General features: G+C 37.3%; 1 protein-coding gene across 2 annotated transcripts in view; it reads left to right on the top strand.

Moving 5' to 3' along the window:
- ZNF385D (zinc finger protein 385D) overlaps window positions 1-25,500 on the top strand; it is a 410,782-nt gene that overhangs the window by 241,671 nt on the left and 143,611 nt on the right. The window contains exon 1 of one of the 2 annotated variants that reach the window (XM_015619766.3): window positions 6,819-7,177. The exons of the other annotated variant lie outside the window; for it this stretch is intronic. Coding sequence (XP_015475252.1) covers window positions 7,156-7,177 — 22 coding nt within the window. The 5' untranslated portion in view covers window positions 6,819-7,155. Of the gene's footprint in view, window positions 1-6,818; window positions 7,178-25,500 lie in introns of those variants that run through there. 2 annotated transcript variants of the gene reach the window in all.

Raw genomic sequence — 25,500 nt, 5'->3', positions numbered from 1 at the left:
AATCGCTCAGAAACCTAAAATCATGCTTTTTTTTTTTTTTTCCCTTTTCTTCTTTGAACAGCTATATACCGTATCAAAAAATGAAGGAATGGGTTTTTTTGGTTTGTATCTAGAAATACTTCCATTTAGGTACCTATGGGTAAGGAAAAGATTTTTTTTTTTTTAATATGCTATAGGAGCAAACAAAATTTAAATAAAATTGGTTACAGATTTTGTGTTTCAAGGTATTTTATTTCTTATAGGAAAGTTAGAAGCAGAAATGTTTGGGAAAAAGAGTTAAAAAAGCCTTGGGAGGAAAATTGATGCTGCCTTAGATAACTAGAGGTCACTAGATGACTTAAAAAATTTTTTCATGTTCAAAAAATAACAAACTTTAACTAAAAGTCTTTCCTGGTTCAGCCACAAAATGAGCAGAGCAACTAGAAATTAAAATACAACTTGGAACAAAATTACAAAAGAGGAATCAAATACTAATCAATATAAATTAGAAATAAGAAGTATGGAAAATTTATAGGGAAAGCCAGAAACAGGAAATGAAAACTCTGTGGTTGGCCAAGCAAAGGATAATAAAAAGGTTTTGGTGTATTAATACCAAAAGTCCTAATCCTATAAGCCACTAGATGGAGATAGTAAGATTGTTACGAGTGATTTGAAAGCACCATAAGTGGTAAAAAAATATTTTTATCCTGTATTTTGAAAAATGCTTGATGCAGTCTCCATGTAATGAGTGTGCTCAGACACTTTCCAAAAGGCCTGGAGGAAAGAAAGGAAGATGTAAAGCAGCAGCTGCTTGGACTAAAGACTATTTAAAATCAATATTCCTGGACAATTTTCACACAAGAGTCCTAAATGATCTGTTGAGGGAATCTCCAGCTCTTCGATGCACCTTGTTGAAGGGAGGAAAAAAAATCCACCCAACAACTCAAAACCAAACAAGCAACAAAAAACCCCACCCAACAACCCACCACCCCGCCAAAAAAAAAACCCCAAACAAAATCCAAACAAACATTTTCACCTTAAAACATAGGCTGATACCTGTGCAATAATTGCTATGTTATAATTTTAAACAACATTAGGTGATCTCTAATTAATAATGTAATAAATTGTTATTTTAGTCAAACACAGTTAAAGCAGGCAGAATATATTTTACTTTATTTATTTTATTTACTTTATGTATTGATACTTTATATTTTATTGTATACTATCTGTTTTTTTTTCTAAAGGCTTATAAGTTCATTGATAAAAATGATTATAAGAAATAATAGAAGTGCATCATTTTGGCCAGTTGATGGTGTAATCAGAAAGGCAAAATGCATACATTCCTAATGAATGCATCCTGTAAATCAGAGTGCAAAAATAAAAAAAATCCAAGTGTGAAAACTGTACAAAATTTTTAGTACAACATCTGGATTTATGAATTTAAATTTTTAAACTGTGAGACTACAAAGTCTGGATTTGGTGATGAGTCTATACCTTATTTCAAAATTTTAGAGAGCATTGGAAAGATGGACAGAGAAGGTGAAACATTGATTAATTGTCCACCTCACAGGAGGTAGTGACAAATTGTCTGCTTGTGATATGCTCAAACCCCACACGTTAGAGAAATTGTACTGAAAGCAGTACAGAAATAAAAAGGGAAGAGGGAGAAAGGAAGGATTATGCCTGTTGGACATTGTGTCAATCCATCAATTCCAGTTTTCATTTTTGAGTGAAAAAAATTACATTTTGTGTGTGGGTATGTTTGAAAATATATTTGACATGCATTCAGACAAGCTTCTCAGTCTTCTTGTTTGCTTTTAAGACCGTATTTATATTTAAAATTGTTATCTATATACATAGTCAAAGAAGGTTCTGCACCAGTTGTGTATTCATTCACATTTATTAACTTAAATCTTGTCCCATGCTTAGGAGCAGAAGATGACAGGAGTGGGCATTTAGGGAAAGAATTAGCAGCAACGATGCCTAAATAAAATGTGTGTTTGGTTTTATGCTGGCCACATTCTGCTTTTTTGTTTAATAACTATCCATGTCAATGGGAAGGAAATTCAGAAGAATATGACCTTAAAATTGCTACATGTTATCTGTGCTCAAACTAAAAAATACCAGAAGTACTAGCTTTAAGCTTAGAAAAAGAGCATATTGTTCTATTTATATTTCTTAAACTGTGTATGTAGAAAATCCTTAAAAAGAGCAGTGCTGTAAGTATGTTACTGATTTGATAAAGTTTGCTTGGCAAAGCTTTGTAAAAGCTCTCAGAATCAAAGGTAAGCCTTGAAAATGCTTTTATAGGAGGTTCTGGTTAGCCATTTCCAATAGAGAAAGGAGCAGTTGATCAGATAGCAGCTAAACTAATGAAAAGCATCATGGAAGTGACAGGAAGATTAATTAAGTTCCTCCAGTTGTATTCACGTGTTGTGGTACAGAGTTCCTTCGGGTACTGCTGCAGTTAAATGGTATTCATGGTGACAAATATTGCACATTTCCAGAACTGACACTTCTGATTCAAGGGTAAAAAACACATTTGGTAGTTTTAGCCCGTGAAGAATGTCAAAACCAAAGGATGAGCCTCTGTGGTTGTTTAAAATATACAAATGTAACTTGCTCCTTCCCTTCTTATCCTTCAGTGTAACCTCAGGAGATTAGTAATGAATCACAAAATCTGCATTATTATGTAGTATATCTTAAACTGCTCCAGATGGCTTCAAAATAAAAACAAACCAAAATTCTTGCTGATGTACTTAGTATATTTGATTTGAGGCACAAAAATATGTGCACTTGGAAACATTTTCAATTACTTTTGGAGGCTTACAAAACTGTGGCTTGTTTGCTGTTCTTTCTTTCTGCACTGTGGTCACTAATAGGAATGAAATAACTTCAATGCATAAATTTCCAAATTATGTGGAAATTCTAGACCCACTTTACTTTCAAGTATCTTTTAGTTCTGGGATGCATTTGATGAATTAATAGGCCAAGTGTGACTTGGATTGTTTCTCCCATTTTATTTTCAGAAATTAATGTTTGCACAATATTTATTTTTTTTTTTTTAAATCTGTCTCTGTACAGTAGACAAAAATTATTTTAGGAAAATCTGTATGAGATCTTTTAGTCTACTGCACATGATGATAGGCTTAAAATGTTTTATCACTAAATGTATTTGTTGACTATTATGACACTTCTGCCAACAAAGAGTTCCTTAATCTGCTTCTGCATTTGCAAGAAATGATCTTTGGTCAGCCTCACTAACTGACATTCATCAAAGCCAATTGGTAAGAGTTTGGGTATAAATCTGGTGTTACTTGCCTCCTGGAAGAGTTCAAGACTGGAAGAGGGTTTTCCAGGAATCCTAGGGAATTAAAAGGGTGCATTAATATAAAATATTAATTAGTCTCTGCAACAGACTTGCCTGTGAGTGGCTTTAATACTTACTATGGAGGCATTGTGTAAATCAGAGGATAGATAAAAATCAGTAGAAGGCACAGAACAGAGGAGCTAGATCATGAAGTGGCCCTCTGACTCTAGACCAAGTCAGGTGCGGGGAACCACCTGTAGCTTTTCCAGGTCTGGAGGAATGGAGGGGATGTGCTGTACTCCTGGGCCATGTGTGCTATCTGTTTTTTGTCTGTTCCAAGGAGCTGATGTCCTGTGGGTTGTTCTGAATTTTGAAAATCTCCCCTTTGTGGCAAAGCTTTTACCGAGGTGAGAAAGGGCAGAAGAATCTCAAGGTGGAAATGCTATTATGAAAAAAAGAAAGAGGTTGGAAAAGAGGATTTCAGGGAGTAGAAATTGCTTCTATTATTAGAAATAAGGAGAAGGGCTAGCTGGTTTAGGAGAGGGTAATTTTTTCTTCTTATGTTTATGCTATTGTTGAATCACAAGGATTTGGGGGTTTTGTTTTTACAAGTGAACCATGCATGAAAATATGATAATTTTGCAGTTGACCGGTATCTGTAGCAAAGTTAAATGCTGGTTAGCCTGTGCCGGCTTGTTGGTGATTGGGAGTTCACACCATGGGCTGACATCATGGACTAATTTACTCATTCATTCTGCATGATCCTGCATGCCCAGGCTGGGTCTACTCAAATCTCCAGGCACACATAAGTGTTTGCTGCTCCTGACTGTACTTCCCTACAGTTGTTTTCAGCAGAATCCTCAATGCTTGCATTAAAACACCAGCCATTTGGGATTGCAATTACTAAACTAAACCTTGCTTTCACTGACAGTGACAATATCCCACTCGGGAATAAAATCTATTTTTTGTTCCTTGCTTGAAACACTACTTCTTTTTGCAGCTTATTAGTGTTGTGTGTAAGTGAAAGCAGAGTTTGTCATGGAGTATGCGAATTTGGGCTGTGAAAGCTTTCCAGTGATTTTCCCTCCTACCTTGCATTTGCGTAGCTGAAATGAAATTAAAGTTCTTGTTTCAGTTTCTTTGGTTAATTTAGTTGTATACTTACCCTCAGAACACAAACAAATGTAATAAGGAGAAAGGTCATCCTTGTTTTACATCCTACTGGGTGAAACAGAAGTGGAGGTAACGTTCAGAACCATGTAGTGGAGAACATGTCAGTCAGAACATGTGGCACTTTGGTGTCTACATTTCCTGAGGATCAGACACCAATAAACTGGTAGAGGTATTGTAACACAACAGCCATTTCAAGAAGGGGTATTTAAAGGCAGCATGGTGCTTGCCTGAGCACTAATCACACATCTACACAGACATGAGCCTTCTGTACCCATAGCCTGAATCAGGAGGCATATTGGCTTGGTGGAACATTGAGACCAGAGTTAGACTACATCTTGCAGAGTTTGACTTCTGGCAGAATAACCCCAAGCCTTTTGTTCTGTGATAGGGTAAATGCAGCTTAACAGGCAAATGCTGTGCCTGGGTGCAGACTGTCTTAAAGGACGTCACGCAGTGCCTCTGCAAAAGCACTTCAGAGATGGAAATGGAGCTGAAGGATTTCACAGAGAATTGATTCTCTGAGCTTTTACCCTCTGTGAAGGGAGAGGAGGGAATGCTTGTGCTGCAGAAGGCTCCTGATAGTAGCTTATACCTACTGCTCAGAGAACATTAGAGTGTTTCAGCTGAGATATTTTAAACCAGTCTTTGAGGACGGTATTTTCTCCTATAGCGAGGTGTGCTTCCCTGTACTGTAGAAGCGAATGAGCATTGTAATGATGAAATAAAGGAATGTGCCGTGAATACCCTCTGTTACTTGCTGTCTGCACTGTATAGTTGAAACATAGGCCATGATTTCTAGACAGCTTCTTTTTTCTTCTTTTCTCCAAGGATTTTTGGACAGCATTTCTTCACTGTGATTTAAGATTTGCTCAACTTATGTTGTTGGTCACTTTGACCCACACAAGAAGTTTTGATCTTCCTCCCTTGTGCACTGTGGCCTCAGAATGCACTGCTGCACTGCATGCTTTTCAGTTGTGTAGCAAATCTTATTTTGGAGTTTGTGTACCATGGATCTCTCATTTCAGGGCTTGCCTCTTCCTAGGGGCAGTTGAAATAAGAAAGGGCACTGAGAAAAGCTAGGTATCAAAAATTAATAGCTGTGGGACTGCCAGTGAGGGACAGGACTGAAACTGGTGCCCCAGTTCCCTGTCAGTATGTAATCTCAGTAACATTCACACAGGTAGCCTACAGAAACCTCGTGAGGGCAATGCTGTGGAGGGCTCTTGCCGAGAGATGCGTAGCGGCACTGTACACCAGGGCTCTTACCTCTGCTGCCACAACTGGAGTGTTCCTTGGCTGCTGTGCTGCTGTGATAATTTTGCCCAAAGTGATTGGACCTCATGAAATAGTACTTATTGTGTGGTGGTTTTACAAATAAGAAGTGGAGCTTTAAATGAATTATACCTGTCATCCTCTTTCCTGTAGAATGAAAGCATTCATCCCATTAGATCCTATTATAATGAAATAAACGCTTCAGCATACTGTCCATTATTTTTTTACCTTTATTTAGTGTAAGTGTATTATCACTGATACATGCCAGACTGACAGCAGGAAACCAATGTCCTCTATTGATTCAGAGAAGAGACATATGTGCATAAATACAGACCGCATTGTCTTCACCACATTGCTGTGCTGTTGGATCCATCCAAGGCACTACATGTGGACAGTATTTTGGTGTTTCTTTGGTCTTTCTTCCTATGAAGCTGCTACTAGTTCATATAGCAGCAGGGACATATTTACAACAAACTTAGGACCATTCCATTTGCCACAGAACAATAAAATACCTACCAGCTGCTAATGACTTATCAACCTGGACCAGAAAGCAACTAGAGACCTGGAGGGTGAAAGGTTGTAAACTCCATTACAGAGCCTCGTTGTCATATATCTCCTGTCCTCACACTTTTTTATTCAGGTGAAGAAATTGTAGTTTAAAAAAATCAGTTCAGCTGCATTGAAATTGAACTCTCTATTTGCCAGTTGCTTTTTAAAAATAGAAACAGACTTGTCTTTATCCAATATTTGGATTGAAATTGTTTATTGAAGTGGAACTATTGATTTAAAAAAGAAAAAAGAAAGAAAAGTCTTAGGGGTACGTGATCTTGCAAAGTGCCAGGCATCTTTATCTTCTATTGAAGTAGTGTTATTGAGGCACTCAAAGCTTCTCCTGGAGCCTGCCCTTCAAAGAAAAATACACTAACAATATACGCTTTGTCTTTCTCATCTATTATGTAATTGAGCACGTTATGTCACTAAACGCGTTTACTGCCAAGGGGAAAAAAAAAAAAAAAGCCTGTACAATTTTAGAAGGGCTTACGTTTTTTTGTCCAAACCAGAGTTAGGTTAACCAGGATATAAGAGCATGTCGTTGCAAGCCCGCTAAAGAAAAGATCTGTTTGTAGTACTCTTAGTCCTGATGTCACAGGCACAGCAAGGACATCAGAAGGAGGAGTCAGATTACAGTAAGAATGGGCAGTGCAGCATGCAGCCGGAGTAAACGCTAAATCAGACAGGGATTGTATCAGGGATAAGACTGCCTGCAAAGCGCTCATCCTGAGGAGGCACACTGCTCTCTCACGCTTCTCGTGCTGGGAAATTTCCACATAATGTAGAATGAAAAAGCTCTGTTTTACATGTCAGCCCTGTGCAGGAGCTAATGCTGAGTACACAGCGGTGGGATCCTGACTGCATGATTAATGAGAAACATAATGTATTTTGGTAAGTGTTAACCGTGATGTAATTCTGCTTCTGCTCACATTATCAATAGGAGTGATTATTACAGATTTCAGATTCAAGAACATTTTGTGCTGGCACGCACCTAAAACTGACAACTGGGGAATCCTGCCGGCTGTGCAGTTTGAAAGGATTCCATTGTCTGGGAAATTTTTTGTTTGAGTGGGTTACTGCGTAGTTCTAGCGGTTTGAAAAGCAAGCGATATAAGATGAACTTGTGCTAGGTTTGTTTTAAATGAACTTGTGTTTCATCTGCCAAGAGGGGATGAGAAATGCTTGTGAGGCATGGGAAGTTTTAGACGAACTTAATGTAATGGACGAGCTGCTACTGCACTGTCAGTGCTGGGGAGGCACAGCGAACCTCAGTATTTCATTCAGCTTTTAGTTTGAAGAATTCGAAGGTACAAAGGCGAAACAATGTTTAATTTGCTGCGATTGCCGAGTACTCTGCACTGTGCACATCACCAGTGTGGAGCTGGCTCCTAGCATGCCACAAAATATATGTTATTTTAAGCCTTTAGGGGTCTTGGAGCTGTTAAATATTTGTGCAGAGTTTAGTTTTGTTGCTTGATGGAAATCTTCCTTCGGCTTACAGCTGAGCTGGCTGCATAACCTAAAAACATGCTGGAGTGTACAGCTATGTCTAAGCAATGTAACGCTGCAGTACTGAGCTGGGGTGTATGATTGCAATAGAATGCTGCAGGTTAGTGATGTTAAAGAGCAAAGGAAAATAAAATAGAGAATTTAGTGATAGGAAAATGCTATTCTTGACTGCTGGAAATCTCATCTAGTCTCCCTGTTAATTTATAGCAGCATAATACTTAGAATGAACATAGAGCAGGGAGTGTAAGGATTTCTGGGACATTCAGCAGCTTTCTCAGTTTCATTAAATATTGAATCAGTTCACTTCAAGCTTTAAGGGAAGAACTTTTGTAATATTCTCAGCGCTGTCAAATAAGTACTATGCCTTGTGCCATGCTAAGCACTATCTTATTTTCATAAAATTAAAGACTGTTTGTGTATGCGAATGTGATTTGTCTTAAACAGTGAAATACATCAATTACAAAAGCCGATAGATTTAGATGTAAACTGTCCTAGCAGAAAAAAATATACAAATTGGTTGACTTGTTAGAACTGTTTTCTAAGATAAATTTTCAGTGTTTTAGCTTTACTACATTTTCAAAAGACTGAGGAAGAATAGGCAAGCATTATGGTTTTAGGTTTGAGTAATTTTATTAAGTCTCTTCACCATTAAAAAGGCCAGTTTAATTTGCTATTTGTTTCTTTCCAGTATTTTTCTGCCTTTAACAGCATTGCATGCTCAAGATGGGTTGATTTTTTTTTAAGGTTGTTTTTATTTTTTCTTAAGAATAATTTTGTGTGGGATTAGAAGTTGCAGTTTCCTGAAGTTATAGAGTTAGGTTATTAGGTATATGTTAGCTGGACTGTCTTTAATTTTTAAATTTTCTTCCTGTCTATAATTTTCAGAAATATGTAATGGTGATCAAACTTTTTTGGTGTTGCTTTGAAAAAATAAAAATTGCTGTATCATATGCTTATTTGTTTTCTGGTGCAACACAGGTTTTTAAATGGAAAAAAACTGTATTGTGCTTTCTCTCTGCTAGGAAATTTCACTTCTGAGAGCAGAGCTGAAAGTTTCTGCTAGGCAGGTTCTCTGCTGTATTCAGCCTGAAGTTTCCTTCAATATTAAGTTCTAAATGAATGTCCCTGTCTTTTGCATAAGAAAGCATGAGCTGGGAGATAATGTTTACCTGGTGTTATTCTGGGTATTTTCTTGCTATTCTGGGTATTTTCTTGCACTGTCAGTGAGAAGCCAGAACATCTGTAATCTCACCTGTCCCTGTTACTGCACAAAGCAGTATTGCACTGAGCCAGATGAAAGGTTGACTGCGTACATTGCGCACCTACTTTGATTTCAAATTGCTACAGCCATCACATAGACAATATTGGAATTTTATTTTTTCTAAGGAAAAAAAATATACTTTCCTTTAAATATTAATAAAGAATTCTGTAGTGTTTTTGAAGGGTTTGTTGTTTTGTTTTTTTTTTAGTCCATACATGCAACTATTGAGCCACATAACTAGAGAAAGGGGAAAAAAAAAAGCGTTTCTGTATGTTTGTATGCATCTGGTTTGCTTTTCTGGGCCTTCTTATCTAATTGCTGCTGATGTAAGGTGGCATAATGGGAATGCATATGTGCAGCATTAAGGTTGAAGTAAATACTGAAAATAATTACCATGGAAAGTAAGACCTAACCCTCTGACAGTATTATTGTTACAGACCAAGTGTTAATGGGTGAAGGGAGATTTTTAACTATCCAAGAGAGAAGTTGATAAATTCAGGAATTTGTCATCATGTTTCTCTTTAAATCTGTAGCCTTCAAGAAGATATTCTACCTTTAACTTACATCCTACTATGTATATTTTACTACATGAGCTAAGCCTTCAAATAACTAAACTCATTGTTAACCCTTATAAATTCATGAGCCTTTCTTTTACATTGCAACTGAATTGTGATGTAGTTGTTTTAAGAACTGCTAATTTTCACTCACCGTGCTATGCTTTTGAGTTTGTTGTTTGGTCACCGTGGATACATTTGTTACTTATTGTATTGATTTTGCATTCATTATTTCAAGCTGAATAGGAATATGGAATTGTAATAATAATAGTAATAAAAAATCCTACAAAATGAGGTAGTGTGTTTATCGAGTAAGCCAAAAGCCAATGAAAATAATAAATTTCTTTCAAGCGTTATCATACAGAGAGGTTTTGCACTTAAGAACATACATGAGTACCTCAGAGCAACTTTTTGCCTGTATTTATGGCCAAGTTAATAATTTAGCAGAAGACAGAAGTCAGCTGTGACCATTCTCAGCAGTTGCGAGAGGAGGAATGGTGGGTGGCTCTCGGCGCCACAGCGCTGATGTAGCACGCTGCTGAGGGGGAGCCTTCCCTAGTCCTGCTCGATGTGAGGGCTCTGCTGTGGCTAATGGCCAGAGCTGCACCTCTACCTCAAAAGGCCCCAGTGGCCACTGTCCCCTTGGCTTGGCCACCTGGCCATGGCTGCGCCTTCCTGGGCCTGGCAGCGCGGGTGGCCACGGGAGCTGGCTTGTCCTGGAGCACAGCGGCCCCGTGGCCGTCCCTGGCACTGGGGTGGCCAGGCTGGTGATGGCTGGTGGGAATTCTCTTGGCCAGGGGAAGGGGCAGAGCTGCTGCTGAGTGTCCTGTGTCGCTCCATGCATCAGGGCCTTCGAGGCGGAGGAAACGCCGCAGTGATATTGCAGTTCTGGGACAGTGAGCACGGGTCCTGAGGGCTCGGGGACCCCGGCCGGAACCGAGAGCAGAGCAAATCTGTCACCTCCAGCACCAAGAAAAGTCACTGCCCCCATACTTTGGCCTTACTGAAAAGGCAAAACACAAAAAAATTTCTAAAATTAAAATTTACAAAGGAAAGGGGGGAGAGGAAAAGGAAAATATTGTATCTTTCTTTTTTCTTTTTCTTTCCCCCTCCCTCCCTACCCCCTCTGAACCTATTACTGTTTTAAATAACTTCTGTTGTCAATGTTTCACATTTTACAGGAAATTAATATATTGGCATGGAAATTACTATATGAAGCATTAAGGGAAACAAACAAATAATTTTTGCCTAAAAATGCCATATGCCAATGCATTTCTGTTTGTATGATGGCTGTTTTAAATTTCAGTGGGGTTTTTTCAGTCAATGCTGCAGAATGTAGTAGTTCATCTGCACACATGCTATTATTCTGAATATCACTTTTTATTTCTGGAACACTTTCTTTAAGAGATTCATGCTGGATGAGTCATGGAATAAAAAGAATACACATCCCCCCCCCCCCCCCCCCCAAAATCTCATCACCTCTTTAAAGAAAACACACATTGTACAAGCCAACTGACCAACTGCTGAAGCAGGGTTGTTTTTTGGGTTTTTTTGTTTGGTTGGTTTTAGCATTTTGTTTGTTTCAATGAAAATATTTGGTTCTTACTGGTTTGTTTTTAGGAGGTTATTTTTCCTTCTAGGTTAGACACTGGAGGCCTTTAGCACCATTTCTGTTTTCATTTAAGCAGGATGAATCTATGTTGATAAGGTTCTTTTAAAATGTTTTCAGAGCCACAGATACTGGATTGCTAACTGTGTTTATCACCAGCTATCTGCAATAAGAAAGTGTAGTTAATATATAATGGATGCTGTGTGTGACAGAGGAATTCAGCTGAGCAAGCCAATGTATAGGTTCTTGAAAACTGTGGGAGCCTGATGGTTTATATGTGGAACATTACAGCCTCCTGGGCAGTGAAGTTCATATCTTGAAGCACTGAATAATCATTAATGCAAGTATACATAATAACAATAAAAAAATCCTGTTTGAACTTACAGAAACTGCTCTGTGCTAGATTGCACCCTTTTTGCTTCTGTTACAGAAACTGTTCATTTGAAATGCCTCTGAATATATATCCAGTATATTGCCTTAAATAAAAGGTCCTTTTGCCATTTCACAGGCAAAAAAAATCATTCCAAGTGTAACTTTTCTTGTGGGTGACAGAATTGCTCCAAACCCAAAATTGGAATCAGTGGCTTCCTGCTTCATTAGAGAAGATTAGATCACAGTTGCTTCAGCTGAAGGTCCTTTAACAAAGTGTGTGTGCTCACATGCTCATGTGAATGTGTGTCTGTGCATATTTTAACTGGGATGATTGTAGAATCTAATCCTACATTCTTTCCCAACAAATCCCTTCCCATCTTTTTTCTGTTAAGAAATTAAATTAAGAAGAAACCAGATTTGTAAAATTTTCATTGTGATATCATAAGTCTACTTTTTTTTTTTTTTTCCTAAAAGGCAGCACATCATTTTTACAAAATATTTTAAAATAATGGGAGCCTTTGGCTGTATTATTTTAGAGTCATATGGCTGATACGTCTCTGTGCCTGTGTGCAAATATCCTTTCATGTTATTTTGATTTTCTTTCATACACTAGTGGCAGTTCTAGAAATTCTTGCAATTACAAAAATGTTAATCGGGTTACAGGAAACCTTTTAAAGATTTTGCCTCTCATTGCACTAAAGAAGATGGTGGTATTTGAAAAAAGGAGCAATATATTTGGACTGGGAAAGGAAATATTTCAATTTGCCATTAGATCATGAAAAGTTCTTGAAATACAATAGAGGTCACAAGGGCTTCAGTTTTTAAAAAGGACATATTACATGTAATATACTGCAAAGATTAGTTTTGAAGCTGAAATTGCATAGATGATTGGTAACATTCAGAGAAAATGCAGCAAAAGAGAGAAATACCAGAACTTGAAGTGGCTGAGATTGCACTTGAATTAAATTGCTGGGGATGAAAGTGGGAAGAAGCTTTCCTCTATTGTAGGGCTAAGTCATTATATGGCAAAACCGCATTCTGTAGGTCAGCCTGTATGCTCAGTTATTTTATCAACACTTCTTCGAGAAATCTACTTAGGGGTGAAAAATCTAATACATGAAGCTGCATTACTGACTCATATGCTTAGACCTTCTTGCTCATTTTGTTGACCACTTCCTTCAGCTCATCAGTCCCACGCTCACGAATCATGTTTCCTTAGTCAATATTTTTCCTGCGTACATATGCACCATAAAGAGTTACTGCAATTTTAAGCATGGTATGACAGCTTAAAATACTTGGCAAGGGTCTGGATCAAATGTAAAATATGAAAACACAACTGCAATTTCAGATTGGAATTATAAGGGAGGCTCTTATGAAAGTTCTACTACTATACACACTTGCCTCTTGTTAACATCTGTGATCATACAGTTCTGTCTCTTTTGATGCTTAAAATAATATCAATTTAAAATTTCTTCAGGTTTGAAAAATGGTAAGGCATCTTGAGTCCTTATCTGGTTTTTAAACAAAAATATTTTTTCTTCCTCTGCATTTTTTTTCTCCTTTTTTTCCTTATTTCCCTCCCTCCCCTGCCCAATCTATTTTAAAAAGGTGGAGTTAGATCAATCTATTTATTTTTTTTCATACCTCTGCTAGCTGGCTGAACCAGTTGTTTGGAAATCATGAGAAATTCTTTCATCACTATGGGATAAGGTCCTGGCTCCTTTACCAAGCCAACTAATTTACTGTGTTTTGTAATCCCTGCAGGTTTCAGAATTTAAAACCATAATGTACCACTTGCTTTTCAAGTAAAGCTTGAAAAGCTCCTGGGGTTTGATAATGTATAGTATCTTCATCTCTGAAGCAGTTACAGGAGATACAGGAATGAGATTGACTGTGAGCGTCTGCTAACTCTGGGCATGGCTGTTTGAAATTTTAGCATATGCCTAGGGTCTCAAAGGGCTTTGGCTCATACTGGTAATTTTTATACTGTGTGTTGTTTATGTGTTCTCTTCATTACAATGCAAACCAGCAGTCTCTTCCCCAATTCTCTCCATCAGAAAACAAGATTCGAACCTAAAAAGCAGGTTTATGCTAGCAAACTCCCTCTGAATATTAAAACTGCTTTCTTAGGAACAAAAGAAAAAAGCTAAGCTTAATTTTCTCTTTGAGTATTATTTCATAGTGCTTCTCTTATTTATTTACTTTTATGCTGTAATTGAAAAAGCAGATGGACAATTCATTCAAATGAAAGCCATGAAAATTATCCCAGATTCTTTTGTTCTTGTTGACCTTGTTTACTCTGTTTGTTTACAATGGAGTGTAGTAAGTTATGAAGATAGCGGGAGATAATGGCTGTGTTTTCCAATATTGTTACCCATCATTACACTAAGGATCAATACTGAATTAAAAAAAAAAACAAACTAAAAACAAAAAACCCCAGACAAACAAAAAAAAACCCCACAGAAAACCAAGTCACAGAACACAGAACCATGACCAGGTCTGCAACTGTGGGTGCAAAAGAAAGGAGCAGGTGGAGAGGAAGGCAGTCTTGGCACCACAAGGAATATCAGTGTTCTTTTTGCTAAGCCAAGTCATTTTTCAGTAGTGACCTGAGGGTCTACTGTCTCTATAGTACAATGTTTAGCAAATTAGGTTTTGTTTGCTGGTATTTACCTGTGATAGCAAATCCACTCAGCTCCTGTCAAAACCAGCAATGTAACAGGTGCATTCAGTTTGCCAGATCTGTGACTATTATGTAGCAAGCACACTGTTTCTCTGTTTTTTCTATTATTGCTTATAAGTTGTGATGCTGTAAGCAGACAGTTTTTCATCAGTGGAAGTTGCATGTCTCGTCTGCTTTTAGGTAGCATAGAAAAAATAACTTTGCAAACATACATAAAACTACATAATCTCCTACTCTGCAATTCCTGTGTTTGTAAAGGACAAATTCTAACAAGCCAAACAGGCCATAAAAAATTGTGTATACATATGTAAGGATATATTTAAATCCTTTTACTTTTTGTTTCCTGACTGAGGGAGTGGCAGCCACATGAACATGGGTACTACAAAGCCACTGAACTGTATCATTTCTAGTATCCTTACATTATTTTAGCACTCAAGACATGATGTAATCATTTACAAACATTTGTCTCGCCAATCCTGACCACAGTCTGTCTGCCTTGTAAAACTGGTTGTTTGGTCCTCCTTCCCACATGCAGTGCTAGGGCAGTTGCAACAGCCTCCTAATAATGCATTTAGATTCTTAGGCTTAAATCTTAGTAGCCCTGAATACTTGGAAATTGCTTTGGTCTACATAGTATGATTTTTCTCTCCCCAGTATTTCTTCATTAAGGAAGGTTTCAAAAGAACAACTCTTTTTTTTTTTCAATTTGGGTGGGGTAAAAATTTTCATTACATTTTTAAATTCCTAATGGTTTTCCGTTTTTTCTTTCCTTTTTTTCCCCTTTTTCTCCCAATTCTTTGCTGCATTTATGTAGAACATAAAAGATATATTCTTACATAGGTGTTGCTGACAAACCTACTCAATATTAGTTAGCAGCCCATCCATATTAGCATTTATCTCTGCACACTCTAACAATGTATGTAATAGGTTACCTGCAGGTTTTCAAGGTTGAAAGAGTCAATGGCCCTTAAGAGGGACATTAGTACACACATGCCCTCACAGATATGCTACTTCATGTGAATGAACTCACCAAATGTAAAAAACAAGCATGGAAAGGCTATAAACACACTAAAAACCATTCAAGGCAGCACTGCAAATCTCTCTAGAAGTGTAGATACAATCAAAAAGTGATTGTCGAAAGACTTAGAGGGTGTGAAATGTACATAGACTCTGCTGGCAGAGAAAGGTTGGCAGCAGGTAAAGTGGGGTGGCCTGCTGGTGCTGCAGCAAAATGGTACTGGCAGCACCACCCTTCACAAGAACTCCAAGATGACCAAACAGAACTGCTCTGTTTTTCCAGTGACTAGCTTGAAGCAGAATTGTCATCAGCTGCTATCATCAACACACAGGGAAGAAAAAAATATTTCAATAGTCTGAAATTAACATTGTGAAGACCATGAATGATGATGCTACATATCACTGTGGACACCCAGAAAACTCCACAGATTTCAGGAAGAAAATGCAGATGTGTAGAACGTTAATTTAATTTTACTTATTATCCCCTACCCTATTTTTGAAAAAAGAAAGCTAAATGTATCCTAAAGATTCAGTGTAGTGATGAAAAACAGCACAGAACTCTCTCAGGTAGGCAGTCTTTGATGATACTTAACATTGAAAAACATTAACAATTAATGCTTCTAAAATATTCCTCAGTTTATTCTAACAATGTTTATGTGATTTGTATAAGTTTTTTGTGCATTTCTAGTAGGAACATTTCTTCATGGGAACGTTCACAAAGATAAAAATTGCATGATACTTTATTGTAATTTTTATAGGAATGTTTTTATGTTAAAAGCTATGCCAGCACATTTTCAGTAATACAAAACTCACTTTAGATTCATCTGCAAACAGAAATATTGCCATCTGACCTCAGTATATAGTCAAATGAATTATGAATATTTTATATCAAATATCTGTTTGAGAGACTCCAGCTGAGCTAATATCTTCCGAATCACAAAGATAAGAAGAAATAATGGTAATTATAAATTGTTAGCCCTTTCTAGATGCTCACAGCAATAGATAGTTAATACTGTCAGAGAATGTTTACCATAATAAATAAGTTACCCTTTTAAGAAATCTTTGCAAGGTGCCTGTGATGGGCAGATTTCCAGTTTTTCAAGTTTTTCTGTCTCTAGCCAGATTCTGTTCTAGTAAATAATGTAGGGAGGTGATTGTGGTAGTAAATCAGTTAAGGTAATATTGATGTCTTATCTGAAAAAAGTTGGGCAGCTTTTGAAAACTATTGGTAAAATGTAAGTATGGCAACTGCTATCAAGTATCAAAAAAAGCTCTTGCAGTTCAAGGATCTTTCAGAAAAAAATGAGCTTTCCCCACTGATAATGTTTTTACTGAGTCAGATCTGTTTATAGAGAAGGAAGATGTTTCAGAAAGTAATATTATTTGAAATGAACTGTGGAAAGTGTTGGACTGTGCTAACAGATTTGCTTTAACTCAGATTTATTCACTGGACCTTACATCCTGGGAAACTTCCATGGCCTGCAGAAAAATCAGAGTTTCAGCTGTGCTAGAAATATTAAACTAGACCTATTCAAATTCAGGTAACTGCCAAATAATTTGTGATAGTTGTGTTTAATGTCTCCAGCTATTTCAAATGCAAATTAAATGCTCTTTAGAATCTTAAAACTGATCATCAGCAGTGTAGTCAAAATCTGGCAGCCAGTTGGGCAGCAGGTCTGGGGGTGAAGTAGCATGATGCAGTGATGGTGATGGATTTAGCTGTTTGGGCTGCAGATCCTCTTTAAATAAATGTTCCCTGTACCTTTGCCAGAAGGGACAATGAATGTGATGGAAAGATGAGCTTGGGTGGTTGGATAATTTTAATTGCATTGGTCTCATGTGGGAAGATGCATCTGCAGGGGGGAGAGTGGTGCTGCAGGTCTCGCCATGCTAGAGGAGATCCGAACACCTGTGGGACAAGACTCCATCATTCCCTTGTCTACCTCAGCTCTGATACTTTCCATAGAAAGGCTCAGGAGTCAATTTCAAGGCAATGAAAATTACCTTTTAAAATCACAAACCAAGAGGTCTCATTCTATAAGCTTAGCATGAAGCTTTCAACTGCAAACACATACAGTCATTATTGCTCTTATTAATTTCTGTTACCAAGTCATCTGCGCCAATAGGGGTAATATGACATTCCTAAGTCAACTGGACTATTTACTTCTATAGTCTCCTAGGCCCAAAACAAATCTTAGGTTTACATTTGCAAGGAATTAATCTACATGTGTAGGATGGTGGCTTGCAAGCTTTCCTGCTTATGTACAAGTTATGAAGAGTATCTTTTAATTCACAATAGTCTCATTTTTATTTCAGTTTTGTTTGATTTCCTGGGGGCAACCACTCCAATGCCTTGTTGAACTCAGATGTCTTTTTTGCCTCATTAAAGCACATTAAAAAAGATCAGGATAATTCAATGACTAGTTCAGCAGTTTGTGGATATTCTCCTCCAGTTAACAGACTAGATTAGTTAAGCAGAAGAGCAGCAATAAGAGAAGTCTGGTTTTTCTTATCTTCCCCACCCCCTCACTGGCAGAGGAGGCTTAACATTTTTCTTAGAGGATCGTCTCATACAGCTCTGTTGAAGTTTCTGACCACAAATCATATCAAGCTACGATTGCTGTGGGTTTGTAGCTCAGCCAGAAAAAGCTGCATGTGGGAGAAGTTCATTTCTAGTCTGCAGGATTTTGACATTTGCAGTTGTGTGTCTGGAGCTGCTGCATGGACATGTATTAAAATTGTATGGTTTCTAATGACAAGGAAACTGTAATTTGTAATTAGAATGTTGGTTTGACTTTTGAATGTGTCATTTTGGAAAGGCCAAATAACATTATTCTACTATAATATATAGCAAATTTGAAATATATAGTGAATTTTACAGGTAGAGATAAAATCTTGTACTAAATCATGTCCAATAAGAGGCCATTGCCCATGCTGTTAGAGCAAGAGCACGAACTTAAGAAAGTTATTATCAAAAATATATTTCCATGAAAAATATTAAAGAGTTTCTAGTCTCCTTGGGTATGTGCATTTATTGCTTTACATGGGTTTTTTTCAGTGTGTGATAGCTCTAAGACATATCTCATGCCAACTTTTCCTAGCTTTCACTGAACAGAAATAATCCTGAAATCACATGAGGTGGTAAACCGAACACAAGGGGCTTTCTAGTTGTATTTTTTTTATTTAGTTTTATTTTTTAATTTGGACTAAAACCAACTTGCTTACATCTGCAGAGGAAGTTGTAGGGAAACACTGAAGGGTCTTAAAAATGCAAGAAATGTATTTTTATGGGAACCAAATTCTCAGCAAGTGGTCTGCTTACTTCAGGCTGTCAGACACTGAATTACACTGATTTTTAAAGTCTTTTTTTGCTGTTCTTGAGTTTCCACCAGTCTTGGTAGTCTGACTTGACCAGTTTTGTAGCATGACCAGGCCTGGTCTTGGCAATGCTCTACAAAAATGTGTTGAAAAGTGCCTGGTGTAGCAACCTAAAGATGAACTCTGCACTGTTTTATTTTGTATCCCTGCTGCAATGCTCTTCTACATGCAACTTTAAGAACTTCATAAGAGTTCTGTTAGTACAGTTAGTGCTTGACCTTGGACACAGAGATTTATTTTACTTTTGCAATTTTTGGAACTGTAAATAGTCATGTAGCTGAACACCTGTGTCATTTGATGCTTTCTGTGAACTTAAATGGTCAGTTAAGTGAGAGATAAAATGTAAATTTTTTTGCCATGTGGTAGCAACAGAACTACATAGCAACATGAAACAGCTGGCTGTGCTCTAGGTTTTGTCAATGTATTTTAAGTATAAGTTAGCTGTCTGAAGAGTGTAATAGAGAAATCCTATCACTCCCCATTTACATTTTTTTCTATATTTAGACAAGATCACTGAATAGGTGAAACAGAAGAGCTAGAAATTCAGGTTTGGGGAGTCTTTTCTTAGATGATAAATAGTCTTTCTGTAAAGCAGAAACAAAGGCAACAGATTTGGGAAGCTACAGATACCCTGTGTTCAACTGTAGAGAAGCAGGAGCCATAAGGTCTCAGCCTAATGCAGATATGTAGACAACAGGACTGAGCCAGTATCAGTGGTTTAAGGCTGAAGAAGTTTGTGTAGATCTTGAATTTTGTCACGGTTTGGCCAACACTGCTAAAATTTTCTCTGTGTTTCAGGTTAACATGCCCAAAACATTCTGCTGTGAATCAGGTGATTTATGTTTAGTTGCAACTCCAGATCTGTAAAATTGGCTTGAGGTTAAGCTCTGGAATGCAACCCTTATACAAGCAAGCTGCCTTTGGTTTCAGGTTTCTTAGAGGCTTGCATGCAAAATTGCCTCATTACTTGAATCGATACCTCTAATTAAGCAGATTCAGTGTGCTGCAATAATTGTCCTTTAGTATTTCAGCTCAAACTAATACCCAGTGAAACTCTCCTTAGGCCACTGGAATCATATCAAGACATAGGACTCTTCTTCTCAACACACTGTCTTTTTTTTTAGTAAGATTATGGGAGTTTTTCAGCGCCATTTCTAGATACAGGAAGTGTGTTCTTGTCACAGGAAGTGTGTTCTTGTCACTGGATTCATTCTGATTTTTTTTTTAATCAGGTCAGAAAGAAGAGACGGATGTCTTTCATCTTTGGCAATATATTTGGGGTATCTTCATTTTCAGCTGATGTTTGTTTCATGCATTTCTCCTTTGCATCTTGGTCACTTGTGGGTTTGTTTTGTTTTTATAGAGAACAGTACCAAATTCTGGATTATGCAAGCAAATTCTCTTGTATATAGTGATGTGGATTGAGTATTTGGGGTTTTGATTCATCCTTCAAATTCAACACCTTTGGTAAATTTTTAATTCCTTTTCAGTAGAATAGCAGATATCTTTGTTTAAAACTCATTGTTATGGAACAATTTGAATGTTTAGTCAGATAGAATCATGCAAACAAGAGATGGACTCCACTCCTGTGTGCACATCTGAATTAAAAAAGAATTAACTTTTCTTACATTATTCCAACTCACATCAGTGAAACAGTTAAATATGTGCAATAGTATTTGTAGGATTGAGGTTTGTCTGTGGCTTAGCAAATCCTTGCATTTCTATAGCAATCTGACAATTGGTTGGCTCCCTTCACTGATTTAATAGAATTTCATTCTTGGGGATGTATTGTAAGATTACCTCTTATGGGAAAGTAGATGATTCCAGTACGTGAGGCTCCCTTCACTCCTTAGCAGCAGAGTGGGGATGGGAGGAGGGATCTAGCTTGTCAACACGTGGTTCCATTAAAGGGTCTTTGCTCTTGCATTGTCCTCCCTGCTTCTTAGGTTTTGTAAGGTTCTTCTGATAAGATTAATATCCCAAATTCATTAAAATTCAAAAGTTTAAATTTTTGTAGAGGGGGTGACTTGCTCATCTTGAGTCATAAAACCATATTGAGAAATTACCTGAAACACCTGACAAAAAGTTCACTTAGAAGTCTGATGACTAAACTGAGGCATTACTTTTCTGTTTTCTATTTTAATGTGAAAAAGTAACAAAAATATTAGAAATGTTAAATGCTGTGATGTAAAAAAGGTGAATTTGATTAGGTCTTTATCCCATGTAATTGAAGCAAAGCAATACAATGACTTAACATGGATCAGAGCAAATATATATATATTTTTATATATATATATATTTATATACACATGTAGCACACTCAATAACATGTGGAATTATAATAGATAGACTTAAAATTGTGAAGCTGCAAGATCCTTCTGATCTACATGGATTATTAGAAAAGTGCACACCAAAGTTTTTCTCCTCTTGGTACTATATTCTGTTTTATCATGGTTCCAAGGTCTGGTAGAAATGCCTTTCAAAAACCTGCATTTCCTTTAGTATCTCTCAAGTAACTGTGTAATGCAACAGAATCAGTTATTTCTTTCATTTTATTTTGCCTTTCCAACAGAGCCTTAAAAATAAAATAAAACATGTCAACTGAGACTTTTTTTTTTTCCTGTGGAGTAAGTTTTAGTGTCTTATGCCCAAGGCTTGATTTTTTTGAACACAATAGGAAGGAGGTAGATGAGAAACAGTCTTGGACTACAACAAACTGAAATGTTTGAGGTGGGTGGTTTTTATACTAGGCCTGTTTCAATATATCTTTAGAGTTATTTAAGGAGATACTGAATTATAGAGCATTAATAACTATGAGAGCAAAATCAGTGAATGCTGAATTTGATTTTTGATATGCACAAAATAAAACTTTAATATTTATGTAGGGCTAGAAGTAAATATTTTGAGTAGTGAGATTGTATGAGCAAGCATAGTTTTCTCTAAATTTAAATGTTTTATAATATATTTCTGTGTCTGGTTCCTGGAACAGGGGCTATAAAATTTTAAGATGGCTTGATAGAGGACCAGAACATAAACAGGCTGACTGGAAAGATAGTATTACTTGAGAGTTTATCCTATCTCTTTTTCTTTAGAGAGGGTTTCAGGCTGTTCCTGGCCAAAGTAAAAATGCAGATGAATAGTATTTGTCTCTTCAACTGGTATCCCTAGCCAGCAGTGAAATCTGCACACTGGTATGCAGACCACTCCTTGCCACCTTCCATACCCCGTGGAGGGTGGTTTTTTGTGTAGAGTTTTTGTTTGGTTGGTTTGTTGGGTTTTTTATCTTTTAGAATTTTGCCCATATCAAATGGTAACCAAGATACAGAGGATACTGGTCTGAACCTTCTGTTTGGAGCTTGTCTTAGGTTGCAATGCAAGATATAACCAGAAGTATGTATTCTACTACCATCTGTTAAAACCAGGTGAGGCAGTGTTCTTTATCTCTTCCATGACCCATCCTCCCTCCAGAGGGATATCTGCTGTTAATGGGCCATTGAGTCTCACTGCATGACTGATAAAATTACATCATCCCTTTGTGAGATGCTCCACCCAGGGGGAGGAGCCAAGCATTCCTACCTGGATATAATCTGAGACTGGAACACTGCAGTCAGTCTTTCTGCACTGGATTCCCAGAGGAAGACTGCATCCATCTACACCACCACTGGACCTTTAGAGGAAAACCACACCCTTCTACAGGATCACTGCTTCAACAGAACCCCATCTGTCACTCCAGGAGAGCTGCAGCCACCACTTAATGAGACTGCCACCAACACCCTGACCAACAGGGTGTCAGGTTATGTTCTGATTCGGTCCATGTTTTCGTTATGCTACTTCATTTTGTTTTAATTTTCCTGGTAAAGAACTACTATTCTTTTTCCCATATTTTTGCCTGGCAGTCCCTTAATTTCAAAATTATAATAATTTGGGGGGGGGGATGTTTACATTTTTTCCATTTCAAGAGAGGCTCCTGCCCTCCTTAGCAGACACCTGTTTTTTCAAACCAAGACACAGCTATGAGCTGTGTGGTCAACTCAGGAAACCTCAGAGCAAAATATGTGTCAGAACCTATAAAACTTTCTTTGCTTTTTGCATGAGGAAAAAGCTCTGAATAGGGTGAATAATCACATATAGATTTTTCATGGAATAATTTTATGTCATGTGATAGTAAAACATGCTTAAGGAACATCAGGATAGGATATAGAAAAAAGTGAAAAATGAACTTCATACAGATGAAAGAAATATGAACATATTACTAGGCTTGCATTTTTTTGGCCCACAGTTTGTGCTGTTTTACAGAAAATTCTTATGTGTACTTGTGTAAATGTAACTGGATTGTAATCAATAGAATTACCCACCAACAAGAATGATTTATATTAGCTAGGGGCAGGGATTCCCATTCATTAAATCCGTGGAGGACAAGCCTTTATCTATTTCCATAGATGCAGCCTGGAGCATCCAACATGTCATGGATTAGATAAATTGGGCTTGACATGCCTGTGTTTCTGGAAAATAGGACAAAAATTTCTTTTGTCCTTTATGTCTTGTTTGCAAAAGCAGCAGTGCTTTTCCCCCACCTATAGAGAATGACAGGAGATAATTTTACTTGCATGAAAAGCTTTTCTTTAAATTACAGGCATATTTCAGGTAGAGATTTGAAAAACAGACCTGCCAGTATTTTCACAAGTGTCAAGAGAAGGACAGTCAACCTAATAACTGCCACATATTCCACCTCTCAGCATTTGCCTAAATCAGCTCCATCAGGTGTAAGCTTGCCAAAACTGAAGTTTTCATAGTCCTTTTTCATAAATAGCCAGTTTGTTAGAACTTCTCCACTCTAAAAGAATCTATTCACTTCCCCAGGAAAACACTAGCCCTGAGGTCAAGGGACTTTTGTGGGCTGCTGGAAACACAAGCTAAATTCCTCCGTGAAGTGAATACACATTTACACTAATCCAAACTGCACCAAAATGCTAACATTGTGCAAGTCTCCCCAGTTAGTCAACAGCCCAACTATTGGGACATTCCCCTGAGGTGCTGAGGAGTTACAGAGCAGACTTCAATATGGGCCTTTGATTAAAATACAGACCTTGATTTCTTCCAATTTTTGAAACTTTTCAAAGAATTTGTTTCTACATTATGTGTGAAAGTGTAGCTTCCATGTAGATCTGAAGAGAAGATAAATTCTGACAGAGCTTTGCAACACAGGAAAAGTTGAATTTTTGCTGTTTTCTTGTCCACAAGCAATTGCTTCTTGAAGCAAAGCATCAGCCAAATTAGCACAGAAGAAGAGATTAATTATCCATAACTTTGTAATTGCAATGCTATGTGCAAACCCACAACCTGATTCAAGGACTATTAAAACATGGTTTCAACTGGTCCTTTATGACAGGGAATAAAAAGGTTTGTAAAAGTGAATTCAATATAGTCTGTTTTGTTATGTTTTCCCTGTTGCAGAAGGGTCATGGCTAGGATCAGTAAATGGAAATGAGGGTATCCTGCTTGGGCTGTGGAGTCAGTCCTTTGGAATTTGTACTTTTTGTTTGTTTGTTTGTTTTGTTGTTTTATTTTTGTTTTTTTGTTTTTCATTGCAGTTATGCATGTAGAAACACAATTCCACATTTATTTTTTTTTCTCATGGAAATAAAAGCATTTACTCACCAGGATATACTGTGAATTAATACCTAGTTCTCTGTTAACTGTGTTATACAGCATATCATATGACACATTTATCTCTGTTTAAGAAAGAGAAAAAAAAATAAAATCATTTGAATTGCACAAGAGCAGCATGTGATTGCACTAAATAATGTTTGGCAAAGATGTAATTTGTAGATACAATAGAGTTACAAAATTACTACAATTTATGTATGCTATAACATGTCCTGTTTAAACTTTATTAAAATTAAATCTGTGACTGGACGTAGATTTTCCAGAAGACAACAGTTTAATTGATTCTGGCCAAGGTTCAAATTTCTCCCACTGATTTCCAGCTTCCCATTCTTTTATTTCCAGTTTTGATTTGCCTTCTGCCATCTTACTATCCCTCCTTTCTCCTCCACTTTTCTCTATCCCAATTTGGATTGAACTCCTTGCCCTTAGCATTGTCTTCAAGGTTTTGTGCTCTATCAGCAACAGCTCTTCTTTCATGGTTCCCTTGCAGAGCTCAAAACTCTGTCCTGCAGTGAAGAACTGATTATTTGCATCCCAGGTTTTTTTCAGGCAGGTGAAGAATGGCTTAGGAGTTTATCAGGACTGCAAAAAGGTTCCTAGCAAGTCAGGAGGGATCTGAAAATTCCTGATGAATTCCTCATCTCTTCATGCTGGAAGGCTGCTCTGTTAGTGGTCACGCTTTTGTCTTGTGTGAGTGTTCAACTTGAACCTGAACTTTTTGGCATTGGGGCAAGAGAGCAACATCTGATGGCACAGCTCCATTAAGATGTAAGCTGATCTCTGTTGCTCAATGCTGAGGGGAGTGACTCTAATCTAATCTTCAAGTATTTAGCAGAAGATACAGATATTTTTTCTCTCCCCAGTACAATTATTTACATTTTTATTTTTTTTCTAACTGCTGACTGATGAAAATCCAGGGTATAGTCATAGCTGACACAGTGCATGTGTGATTTGAGATGGCATAAAATTCTGTTCTCTTAGTAAGGTTCAAACTTAACTAAATATTTTATTCCTCTCTTTCCTCTTCAAGGCATGCTGTCTCTGTGGGGACAACAAACTGCCAAGCACTGTCTGTCTGCTTTTTCTTTGCTTCTTAATACAAAGCATCGGTTGCCTGCTAGGAAAACTTCAGTTTTGCATCAACTTCTTTTCCCAGAAACTCTT

This window comes from Parus major, chromosome 2 (assembly GCF_001522545.3).
Source record: "Parus major isolate Abel chromosome 2, Parus_major1.1, whole genome shotgun sequence".
Lineage (NCBI taxonomy): Eukaryota > Metazoa > Chordata > Aves > Passeriformes > Paridae > Parus > Parus major.
Note: the sequence above shows the minus strand (reverse complement) of the source record. Positions and strands in the feature narration are given on the sequence as shown.